The sequence below is a fragment of the Marmota marmota genome, unplaced genomic scaffold, assembly GCF_001458135.2.
Source record: "Marmota marmota marmota unplaced genomic scaffold, marMar, whole genome shotgun sequence".
NCBI lineage: Eukaryota > Metazoa > Chordata > Mammalia > Rodentia > Sciuridae > Marmota > Marmota marmota.
In genome coordinates, this window is record NW_025999891.1 from 686,809 (window position 1) to 700,083 (window position 13,275).

At 36.1% G+C, this 13,275-nt stretch overlaps 1 protein-coding gene across 1 annotated transcript in view; it reads right to left on the reverse strand.

Moving 5' to 3' along the window:
* Window positions 1-274: 274 nt before the first annotated feature.
* Window positions 275-13,275, reverse strand: part of Pafah1b1 (platelet activating factor acetylhydrolase 1b regulatory subunit 1) — a 37,411-nt gene continuing 24,410 nt past the window's right edge. Inside the window, exons 5-10 of the mRNA XM_015500981.2 lie at window positions 10,997-11,165; window positions 9,194-9,296; window positions 7,631-7,859; window positions 4,937-5,038; window positions 1,599-1,755; window positions 275-650 (exon numbers count right to left, since the gene is read on the reverse strand). Coding sequence (XP_015356467.1) covers window positions 577-650; window positions 1,599-1,755; window positions 4,937-5,038; window positions 7,631-7,859; window positions 9,194-9,296; window positions 10,997-11,165 — 834 coding nt within the window. The 3' untranslated portion in view covers window positions 275-576. The remainder of the gene's footprint in view (window positions 651-1,598; window positions 1,756-4,936; window positions 5,039-7,630; window positions 7,860-9,193; window positions 9,297-10,996; window positions 11,166-13,275) is intronic.

Consider the following 13,275-nt stretch of genomic DNA (forward strand, 5'->3'; position numbering starts at 1 on the left):
AAACAAACATATCCTATTGATTTGGCAAATGGGTCATGACAAAAATTCCAATGTGTAATCCCCGGTAATTACATAGATGGTTCAGAAGATTCTGTTATCTAACATCCTTAAAGATTTATTAAGCACACTTAAGTGATGTTACATAGATACACATTTCAGAAAAGCCCTAATAACCACCACTTTTCCCCAAATGAGGCCATCAAGTCAGGCACCAACAGATAGCAGAAAGAAAAACAGGAATTAATAATCCAACATAAAACGACACTGTCAACTATTCAGTTTAGTGCCCTAGTTCAATTTATTAAACTTCTGCCTTCGTAGGCCTGGTGTGACCAATGCCAGCCCAGGTTTTTAAACCCTATGGTACTTCTAGACAACGTATGTAAATTTACAGTATACAATTTGGATTCACCATGCATGAATACTTTGTGTGTAACATTTAATAAGCTCAATCTACATCCAGAATAATTTACATGAAAGGACAATATTTATTTAAACAGAGCTCAATGGGGTAACCATGGTATCATCAGAGTGCATCCAGAGGAAAAAAGGGAGGAGGGGCCAAGTGAGACTCAATCAACGGCACTCCCACACCTTTACTGTTTGATCTACACTGCCAGTAACCACATAGGGTGCCGTCTTGTGGAAATCTGGAAGAAAAAGAAAAGGCTTGCTTTCAAATCAGATCAGGACACAAATAAGCAAATCCAAGTGCCAAGAATATTCATGTTTCTCTGTACATACAAATCTACACTCCTAAAAGACACCAAGCATACCAACTGAGTTAGGGAGAAGACTCAATGATTAAATTCTTTTTTTTTAAATGTATTTTTAATTGTCAATGTACCTTTATTTTATTTATATGTGGTGCTGAGAATCAAACCCAGTATCTCACACATGCTAGGCAAGTGCTCTACCACTGAACCACAACCCCAGCCCCTCAATGGTTAAATTCTATATTAACACTTCAGTGAAAACGCACTGGCCTAATCCAAAATAGGGTTCAAATCTTATTTATAAAGATAGTTCTACCATATCCATTTATTATTGAATATGATGTTCCAGGCTTAGTACTAATGCTTTATGCTCATGTTTAATCCCTCAAATATTACTGTGAGGTAGTCAATGGCCCTATTTTACAAAGGCTTTATGTTCACCATTAGGTTTACTGCGTTCCAGTGTATAATAACTTACTGTATTCCCTATTTTAAATTCCAGATTTGAGTTCAGATGATAATTCCCTGAGTTCCTAGTACACAGTACCACCTGCCACAGGGAAAGCCTTCTTTTGAGTAGTTTACAAACTAGTAGTAGAGAAAAATTAACCTTTAGGAGTGTTAATTTTCAGTAAGTATTCTTTTCACAATTCTATTTTCAAAAATAAATCCTCTATGATGAAGAAAGTAATTTCTTTATTATAAGGCTAATGATGAAAAGAGGAATTTAAAGCAATGATAGGACTCCACAGTTTTAATCTGTTTATTCTATTCGGCCCTGAAAGCACTGTGGTCATCTTACCTGGAAAAGTCCACAGTTACATAAAACTTTGCTACATCTGGCACTCCAAAATTTAATAGAAACTTCATAACTGTACATACCCAAAGAGGTAACAAAGTGTTCATGCGCATTGAGGGTCTTCATGCATCTTTTGTTCTTGTAATCCCATACACGTAGGGTCTTGTCATCAGCACAACTCAAAATAAATTTCCCCCCAGAATGGAAAAGAACTCCACGTACCCAGTTATCATGACCCACCTTAAAGACAAAAAGGTATTTGACTAGTAAAAGGGTAAATTGTTTTAAGCAGCATCTATGACTAATACATTATTACAGTGAAACTACGTATACCAGTATTCCCGAAAAATGAGACTGACCATTAAATGTTCTCACCATGAAAATGCTTACTATCTCAACAGGGCAAATCAATAAAAATCTTTACACTGGAAATACTGGAGCAAATTAATACAAATCTTTTTAAAAAATGGCTATGTGGGCATCATGAGTGAACCAACATGAACAGCATAAACCTACATTAAGAACATAGAGGTTGCTGGGCACAGTGGCACACACCTGTAATCCCAGTGGCTTCGGAGGCTGAGGAAAGAGGATCACAAGTTCAAAGCCAGCCTCAGCAACTTAGCAAGACCATGTCTCCAAAAACAGTAAAGTCTGGGGATGCGGTTCAGAGGTTAAATGCCCTTCAGACCTCCCCCTATTCCCCCAAAAAGAATGTAGAGGCTGAGGACAGCTCAGTGGTAGATCATGTGTTTATTAGCATGCACAAGGCCCTCTTGTCAATCCCCAGCATGAAAAAAATAAGATGAATTGTATTAAATATTCTTTTTGTTTTGGTTGTGCTAGGGATTGAAAACAGGGCCTCATGCATGCAAGGTAAGCATTCTATTACTGAGCTATTCACCCTTCACTGGAAACTCTATATCCAAAAACAAAAAAATCATAAAACTTTTAAAAAATGTTAAAAGAAAAAACCCACAATATTATATACACCAAAAAATATGAACACCATAAAAGACCAAAAAAGGGGGTGTGGGGGGGAATAAGTTTAGGAATTCTAGATTAAAGGAAACCAAAATTAACAGGACAGGACCAGAAAATGCAATGTGTGATCCTAGACTCGATCTCAGGGATTAAAAAAAGTTATAAGGGACATTGTTGGGATAACTAAAGAAAATCTGACTATGCAGTGTTACCAATGTTAAATTTCTTATATGTGACTAATTTTATTGTGATTGTATACCTTTTTTCTTAGGAAATACAAGTTAAAGTATGATGACATCTATAGGAACTGTCAACTGGTTTACCGAAGTGCACAGACACATACAAATTACTAACTGGTGACTTTAGGTGAAGAATATATAAGGCATTTATTATATATCTATCCATCTGTTTATCTCCTGTCCCAATAGTTCTTTTCTTGCAATTTACCCTAAGAAATAATTAAGGGTATGAGATTTAGTTAATAAACATGTTCATCAAAAGACTGTAAACCAGGTGGCAAGAGTACACACCTATAATCCCAGTGACTTGGGAGACCAAGTTAGGTTCAAGGTCAGCCTTGGGAATTTGGCAAAATCCAGCCTAGATATAAAAACAGCTGTGGATATAGCTCACTGGTAGTGCACCCCTGGGCTCAATCCCTGGTACTGCAGTGGGGGCGGGGGGTGCCTGTAAAACTCTTTGTAAATCAAGTGTCACATACTTTCTAAGTTTGCTACAAAGCAATATATATGGTATACCATTTTTATAAAAACATCACTTATCTATTTATGCATTAATTTAAGAAACAGATTACAGTACCTACCATATTAGACAATGCACATATAGAATTTCACTGTGGAAAGTTACACTGGACAGCAAGTCTAGAAAAATACACTTGGAAGGCATTATCAAGTATGGTAGAACTGATCTGAAGGTGATTTTTATTTTCTTGTTTTAGCTTTTCTGTTTATTTCTACATTTTTCCACAATGGCAATGACTACACTGCTTTTATATAAAATGTAAAAAAGAACTTTTTTTTTTTTAAAGACAGTAAAGTAATAGGTCTTTTGTCTTGATTTACTCTTCCTTACTTGCCCTTGTTTAAAATACTCTATTACCCTGACCTATAAAAAAATTACCAATCACTAGAGTTGTAAAAGCCTCTACAAGGCCAGGCATGGTGGCACACACCTGTAATTCCAGAGACTCAGGAGGCCAAGGCAGGAGGATCGTGAGTGCAAGGACAGCCTCAGCAAATTAGTGAGGCCTCAAGCAACTGAGTGAGACCTTATTTCAAAATAAAAATGAAAAGGGCTGGGGATATAGCTTAGTGATAAAGTGCCCCTGGGTCCAATCCTCAATATCAAAAGAAAAAAAAAAAAACAACAGCCTCTACAAAAAGTCAAATCACATTTCTTGTGGCCATATGAAAATAAAGCAGGAAAAAAGTATCAGGACCTGAAAAGGATCCAGAAGCCTCCTATGGAAATTCATGTTGTCCTGGCTATTACAGATGACAGAGCATTCTTCCTAATTGTAAATGCAGATCTACTTTTCTAACAGCAACATGGTATAAGTGAATACAGCTCACAATACTATGGGTTTAATTTTTTATTTTTTTAATCCCCTCCCTTTTTTTGGTGGTGGTGGTATTGGGGATGGAACTCAGGGGTGGTCAATCAATTTTTAAGGTGGCCCCTTTAAAAAAATTTATTTTGAGACAGGGTCTCACTAAATTGCTAAGGCTGGCCTTGAACTTGTGATCTTCCTGTCTCAGCCTCCTAAACTGCTAGGATTACATGTGTGCACCACCTCACCAATTTTTTTAAATCCACTCTTGTCAATGCTTCCATGTGTCTATCATTCTATAGAGACAGTCACTTTAACGTATGGTCAGCAACTGAAGAATCTAAACAAACATGATGTCAAGTTATAAAAACTGCTAACAAATTATACCCACAGAATCTTTCAGAATTCCCTTATGCAACCCAAAATATTCATAATCCCTTACTACCATTTATATATTCTCATGTGGAAATCCCAGTGTTCCTAAAATGAAGTATTTCCAAATAATAAAGCTAAAATAATTAATTTCAAAATGGTAAAAATAAGCCAAATAAACTAGATCATATCAAGAAAGAGACAATGTTAAAAGAATTCATATAAAGAGTGAAACAGTCATGAACAAACATCAGAACTGATTACGTCTGCAGAACTTTCTTCTCCTCCATGGGAAATAATATACAATTTTTAAAGATACAGTGATCTAGGACTCCTCCCAACACACAGACACCCTGCCAGCACTGAATACTTTTGTAGATTTTTAAATATAACACTCTATAAAAATAACTTTCATGCCACTATAACAATGGAATCTTTATCTAATTACAAATACAGTGACAAGACCAAAGAAGCAATGAGATTATACAAACTTACAAGGGTCATAAGGCACATGCCAGTACTGACGTCCCACATCTTAATAGTTTTGTCTCTGGATCCAGACAGCAAGAATGGCCCAGGCTTGCCACTTTTCTTAGTCTATAGAAAATATGTAAAAATTAATTTTCTCATGAATGAAGCTAAATAAGAACTTTAAATGGCATCCATAATAATTCTTATTTTTTAATTCTATAAAAATGCAATTTTATTTTTAAAGAGAGAGAATTTTTTAATATTTATTTTTTAGTTTTCGGCGGACACAACATCTTTGTTTTGTTTTGTATGTGGTGCTGAGGATCGAACCCAGGCCGCACGCATGCCAGGCGAGCGTGCTACCGCTTGAGCCACATCCCCAGCCCAAAAATGCAATTTTTTTAGTCTTTTCTTTTTTTCTTTTGCAGTACTGGGGATTATACTCTGGGCCTCACACATGCTACGGAAGTGCTTTTTACTACTGAGCTATATTCCCTGTCACTTTTATTTTGACAGAGTAGTGCTAAATTGCCCAGGTGTCATTGAACTTGCAGTCCTCCTATCTCCACCTCCCAGGTAGCCAGGATTACAAGTGTGCGCCACCACAGCTAGCAGCAATTTGTTTTTACCTATTAATATACACAAGTCTTTAGACACTATAGCTAGGCTATATAGAAAGGACCCAGATAACACTAATAGATGACAAATTTACTGCTTTAGACTTCTGTAACTGGGATAAAGGGTATGTACAGGGCCCTGGGGATTCAATCCCCAGTACTGCTATAATTTTTAGACTATTTTTTAAACTATTCATTTTTTAAATATAAAGAACAGCCAAGATAAAAATTCATGACATGTAATAAGTAACACCACCAGAGGGCAGAATAAAGAATTTAAGCAACAGGCAGGGAGCAGTGGCACACTCCTGTAATCCCGGCAGCTGACTGAGAGTTCAAAGCCAGCCTCAGCAAAAGCAAGGCCCTAAGCAACTCAGTGAGACCTTGTCTCTAAATAAAATACAAAATAGGGCTGGGGATGTGGCTCAGTGGTGCCCCTGAGTTCAATCCCCATCAATCAATCATTAAGCAAGCAAGCAAGCAATTGGGTAGCCAAATAGTGATCACAGAAGCTTCATTTAGAAAAACACCTGGGATTTCAGGGGAGATTTCCTCCTTTATTAGGATGTAGTTATAAAAATCCATGAGAGGAGGGCTGAGGCTGTAGAATTCTTGCCTTACACATGTGAGGCACTGGGTTTGATCCTCAGCAACACATAAAAATAAATAAAGATACTGTGTGCATTTACAGCTTAAATTTTTTTTAAATAAAAATTCATTAGAGGAATGCCACTAAAAGAATGTGAGCCAGGCATGGTGGTACACACTTATAATCCCAGCTACTTGGGAGGGTGAGGAAGATGGCAAGTTTGAGATCTGCCTTGGCAACTTAGTAAGACCCACCCGCAATCATTCATAGATAGATAGATAAGGATGAAAATGTAGCACATTACAAGAGTGCCCCTAGGTTCAATCCCTAGTGTCACAAAAAAGCAAGAAGGGAATTTTTAACCCATATAACCTATTCATAGAAATAACATCTGCAACTTTTTTTTTAATTTTTGCAAAAGTTTTGCAATATTTCATGGAAAGAATGCTAAGGATTGAATCAAGTGCCTCACACATGCTAGGCAAGCACTCTGCTGCTGAGCTACAGCCCCAGCCCCTGCAACTTACTTTTAAAGTATTAATCATAAAGACCGAAATCATTTATATATATAACAGAATTCCAGACTCAGCAAGAATTTTTAATCATCAAGAGTAGCAGAGGCTTCCATATGAAGTCTTCATCTAAAACAAATGCATAGGGAGGCTGAGGCTGGGGCTGGGGCTCAGCAGTAGAGCGCTCGCCTAGCACATGCGAGGTGCTGGGTTCAATCCTCAGCACCACATAAAGATAAATATGTCTAACTACAACTAAAAAACTATATTTAAAAAAATTAAATTAATTAAAAAAATACACAGGGCTGGGGAAGTAGCATGGTGGTAGAGTACTTGCTTATTAGCAAATATAGGGCCCTAGATTTGATCCTCAGTACTGAATTTTTTTTCTTTTGTAAAATTGTATATAAAAAAGTACCATTAAAAATTTAAAAATATTTAAATATTGAACTGCCCTTCAACATAAATGTATAGATAATTATGTACTTTTAAAGAAGGTTCTTCTTCTAAACGATAACTCTAAAATAACAAACGTATATTTATACTGGTTTACTCTTATAACAATGACATTTCATATAAACTTAAATGATCACTTTTACTCTTTAGGAGAATCTATTCCCACAACCCATAAAATCAAGGGTCAGTTGACAGCAATAATAACCACTGGCTAAAAATATTAACACAACTATATGTTGGAAAGAGTAAAGTGTTTCATGATTCAGAATTCTAAAGTGCAAGTTTTTTTTTTTCCTCTTTCCACATTTTTTAATTGGCGCACTGCAGTGTACACATTGATGGGATTTATTGTTACACATTCATAAATGCACACAATATAAAAATACAATTTGGCCAATATCACTCCTCAGCACTTCCTGTCTCCTTCCTTAAAGTGTAGATTCCTAAATGCATTAATAGACATGAAACAGAATCAGGAAAGTTGTCTACGGTTCTAAAACATCAACAATAAAATCGTGGAATGGTAATGTATATCACACAGTACCTCAGATCCTGTTGCTTCAGAGATGGAGGAATATGAGCTTTCTGGAGCCCAGGAAATGCATTCTACCACATGTTCATGTTCTCGGAGCTCGGCCTTGCACTCCTTTGTTGCTACGACCCATACGCGCACAGTCTGGTCATTGGAACAGCTGGCTATCAGAGTGCCATCCTGATTTGGCCGCACCATACGTACCCATTCTCTGTGTCCTGTGAATGTCTTCACACAGTAGCTGTCAACATAAGTAGTAATTTACATTGTGAATGACAATCATCAGGACACTTTACAGAAACTTTATAGATACAAAAATAGCTATACATTGGAATAAAGAGAACAGAACCAAAAATAGCTATAGATTGGAATAAAAAGAACAGAACAAGCAAGTCAACAAAATAAATCTAAAATCCTGGTTAATAAAAGATGGGCACAAGCTGGGCATGGTGGTGTATGCCTGAAATCCCAGTGGTTTGGGAGGCTGAGGCAAGAGGATCACAAGTTCAAAGCCAGTCCCAGAAAAAGTGAGGCCCTAAACAACTCATTGAGACCCTGTCTCTAAATAAAATACAAAATAGGGCTGGGGATGTGGCTTAGTGACTGAGTGCCCCTGAGTTCAAGATCTGGTACCAAAAACTAAAAAAGATGGGCACAGGACAGAAAATCGAATGCCAGTTAAAATAAGCTGACAGGAATATTGTTAAGGAGCCAGCCCAACCAACAGAATCTAAAGGATAAAAGATACATAGAATAAAATCTTTCAAAATTAAAACAAACAATAACCCCAGGGGAAAAAAAAAATTTCTAGCCATGCTGTGAAATAGATTATGTGCTACTAATCTGAACAAAACCAGTCAGTTAAGATTTTGTTACAACAATCAAGTGTAACTTAAAGCACAAATTTAGCCTAACAGGGATACTATCATAAACGTTATTTACATCTTAATTTAAATCCAGATTACCTAAAAGAAATCCACAAAAGAAAAATAAGTCAGCACATAAAATGGCTCTTAAGGACACAGAGTCTCTGTTATGTAATGTCTCTATGTTTCTTTTAGGGAAGCATTTGAAGATCAAACTTAGTTGTTTGTCATACAGTGCTAGGGATCGAAGCCACGGTCTCCCCCATGATAGTCATGCACTTTAGTACTGAGTTACATCTCCAGTCCTTTAACTTAAGTTTTAAAGTATATCAATAACTGGGCATGGTGGCACAGTTATTGATAATTATTGATAATAATCTCAGTTATTCAGGTGGCTGAGGCAGGAGGACTGCAAGTTCGAGGCTAGCTTTGGCAATTTAGCAAGGTCATGTCTCAAAAAAAAAAAAAAAGGAAATAAAACAAAAAAAAAACTAAAAGGGTGCACAAGTCCCTGAGTTAAACACAGAGAAACTAAAAGGGGGCTGAGTATATAGCTCAGAATTGAGTGCCACTGGGTTTAGTCCAGCACCATCAAAAAGAAAAAAAAATATGTGACTACATGGTCATTCTGGATTAGAGTCAAAATTACTGAGCACTCAGAAAAAAAAATTTTTTTAAAACCTCTTTAGTTGATGCCTTTTCAACTTACCCAGTTTGCACTTCCCACATTTTTATAGTTTTATCCCTTGAGGCAGACACTATATGATCTCCATTGGGCATGATGGCTACTGAAGAGACATTGTGGTCGTGGCCTAAAACATATATAACACAGTAACATATTAAACAATGTAGCACCAAAAGCAACTAAACCTCAGTTTACCACTGGCTTATACCATGGTATTAATATATCACAGCAAGTTCTCCTCCCCTCCTCCTCAGGACCAAGGACTAAACTCAGGGCCAGGTCTAGATACATCCAGCATTATATACATTTCATAAGATATGGATTTACACAAAAAAGAAATGAGTAATTAAAATGTAACCTGTACAACTGTTTTAAAATGCAGACAACAGTGTTTGAATATATTCACACACTTTAGAGAGTGATGTTTACATAATGAGCACCAGGAAAACATAAAATTTCCTATGGTTGATATTATACAAGAAAGAAAATTAACATTTAAAATGCCAAACCAGATGGATTTTAAAAAATGGGAATCTGATGCTTTATTTGAAACACTTGCTGAGAATCATCTTTGTGTTGTTGTTGATGTTCATGCATTAAAAAAAAAAAAAAAAGAAGGCATTATTTCATACATGTTGCTCACATTCTTAATAAGCTATGCTTTGTGGAAAAAGTCCCCGAGAATCCACATAAATATCGTATCACTTCAACAAATAAACAATAGTTAGAACAATCTTTTAAGTGAGAATGACAAGATATAAGCAACATAAAGACAGACGAATAACAGACTTTACAAAATATCCTCCGTGTAATCACAGCTTATTCATGCACTAAGACTACTAGTTAACCGTGTTTTTGTTTTTTTGGTACTGATCATTAAACTTAGGGGCACTCTACCACAGAGCCACAACCCTGGGTATTTTTTTTTATTTTTTATTTTGAGACAGGATCTAAGTTGCCCAGGCTGGCCCAAACATGATTCTGCTGCCTTCCAAGTGACTGGTACTTCAGATGTGACACCAAGTCAAGCTACATAATTTATTTGAAAAAAAAAAAAAAATTATTACTCACATAGTGTTTCTTACATGAAATCTAAAACATTTATACTTAACCATATTTAAGGAAACAACAAAAATCCTTATACAATGAGCACCTCCTATGTATCAAGATGACTGGAGTTTTTAATTTCATTCTATTCCCACAACTTTTATTTGAATAAGATGTCACTACTTCTATTTTCCAGATGAAAGAAGTTAGAATTTCATAATGCTGAAAGCAAGCAAGTTGAAATTTGAACCCAGATATCTGACTTCAAAGCCCATGCTATTTCCACAAAACCACACTGCATCAGGAAAAAGTTTCCAAAACTGTTTGCATCTTACAAGATCTTTCCTTGGCTCCTTAAATGTCTGAGCTCTGCTAATCTAACAATAAGAATGAATGTGGAACATTTAAAAATGAGCAAAAGACCCTGAGATCCAGTTTTCATGATTCCCACACTGAACAAGTGAGGGAAAAATGAAAGAAAGGGTGGGGGGACACCCAATAACTTAAATCTCTAGGTTTCACAAACACCAATCAGTTTTTCTTATACAAAAAATAGTATTTGGAAAATAAGTTAAATATTCTATGTAAACTTCTAAGAGATACTTAAAAACAACTTTCAACCATTGTGGCTTATTCATGCATGAGATACATCATATTTTTCTCCAGCAACACAATTAAGAGTTGAATGTAGAATACCTGCATACTTTTACAAACAATAATGCTCCTCTCTGAAATGTTACATTAGCAATTACTATTAAAGTACTATCCTCTATTCCTTACCATGCATGGTTCTAATGCATTCAAAGCCCTGAAAATCCCATAGTTTAATGGTCATATCTGCAGAACAGGAAGCCAGAAGCTTGCCACTGTGGTCAAAGGAAATGTCTTGTACAGAGTCTGTATGTCCCTTAAGAGTTCGTTCAAAATCTCCTGTCTCATAATCCCACACCTGTCAAGTAAAGAAAAAACTGGTTAACACCAACTCATGGCACCTTTCTTATTCACATTTGCATTCAGCAGGCCCGTTCAGCACCTTATTGACTAATTAACTGAACAAGGAACAAAGAACAAACACTATTACATTTTCAAGTTAAAATTGGTATTGTTTTCTATAGAAAACAAGTGATCAAAACAGACCTTTAATATCACATTTATTATCTACCATAGGCCTAATCATGCTGCTGTCAAGACAGCAAGACATAGACCCTTCCTAATGTGACAGCAGGTAATGTATTACTCTTTTTGGACAATACTAGAAATTGACCTAAAGGTCTTGCATAGCTAGGCAAGTGATCTACTACTAAGCTACAACCTCAGTCCAATATTTCAATGGTTATGTGTAAGAAAGAGAGAGTGAGAGAGAGGTGGGGCGAGAGGGGCGTGGAGGACACAGACTGGAAATTTAATCTGGAGTTTTGTGTAGGCTAGGCAAGTACTCTACCATTGGGCTATATTCCTGGCTCATAAATAAAGAAATTTAAATGTAAATTGACAAAACAAAAAAACTTTAAGGGGCTATGACACACATTTATATGTAGAATATTAGGTAATATAACAGAGTACTCAATTCTACTAGACTAGCAGAGCTCAGACATCTAAGAGGCCAAGGAAAGATTTTATAAGATGCAAATCATTCATGAATAACAAACTATAACAAAAGCATATATAAGTTTGATTTTTTAAAATGAAATAATGGTCACCTTTTTTGGCACAATACTTGGGTCTGAACCCAGGGATTTGCATGTTAGGCAAATACTCTTTATCACTGAGCTATATCTCTAGCCCTTTTTGTTGTTTAATTTTGAAACAGGGTCTTATTACATTATCCAGGCTGGTCTCAAACGTCCTGAGCCTCCTGAGTAGCTGAGAGTACAGGCATACGCCACCACACTCAGCTTACAAGTATATTTTCAATTATTCATTACTAGTTTATAGAAATACAATTACTTTTTGTATATTAACCTGGTATCCTGTGATTCTCTTAAATTCAGTCATAGTTCTAGTAGTAGCTTTTTGTGGTAGAATCTTTGGGATTTTCTATGTAGAAGATCGTGTTGTCTGTAAATAAAGACAATTTAATTTCTTCCTTTCCAACCTGTAGCTAAAGCTAGAACTAAAAGCTCTTAGAAAAAAACAGGCATAATGTTTGTGATATTGGATTAGGCAATGGTTTCTCAGATATGAAACCAAAAGCATATGCAAATAAAGAAAAATCAGAAACACAACTTTATGTTAGTGTACAGGATGCTTCATTTCCCCTTAAAGGCACATGGCCAGTTGTATATACCAAATGCCAAGCTTGGGGCTGTGGGATAATAATGGAAACCTTTATTCCAGTTGGGAAAAGAAGAGAACATCCCCACCTCACTCCCATCATGGGCTTTCAGGAAAATGGGACCATGGTTTCAAGGAGGCAGTGAATGTTCTGCTGTCTGGTTCCTTTTCCTGACCCATAAGACTGACCTCAGGAAATCACAGAAAGTGAAATCTTGGATAAAGAAGCAAAGCTAGGGGACTCAGTGCTAGAGCACTTGCGAAGCAGGCACAAGGTACTGGGCTCAGTTCCCAGCACCATAATTTAAAAAAATTACCAAACATTGTTTTTAAGGAATTCCTATTGATGATAAAACATTTTCATTATTACAGAAAACATTATGATGGACATCTTTAAATACTGAAAAAAATATATATGCACTCATTTTGTAATACTTTGGTCAGAAAATGATGATGAAAAGAGTTAATGAGTTAAAAAGCAAAACTTTTAAAGCCCTTTATATATTCTACCAACTTGGTCTCCCATTAAGATGGTTTGAAATGTAATGAGAATGCCTGCTTCATTAAAATATTTTTTTAATATTTTGTTTATTTAGTTGTAGTTGGACACAATACCTTTATTTTTATTTTTACGTGGTGCTGAGGATTGAACCCAGGGCCTCGAACCCAAGCTCTACCACTGAGCTACAACTCCAGCCTTCATTAAAATCTTATCACTGGATATTCTTGTTTAAAAGATAACTTGAGATACACACACACAAAAGTAATCCTAATTTATATTTTTC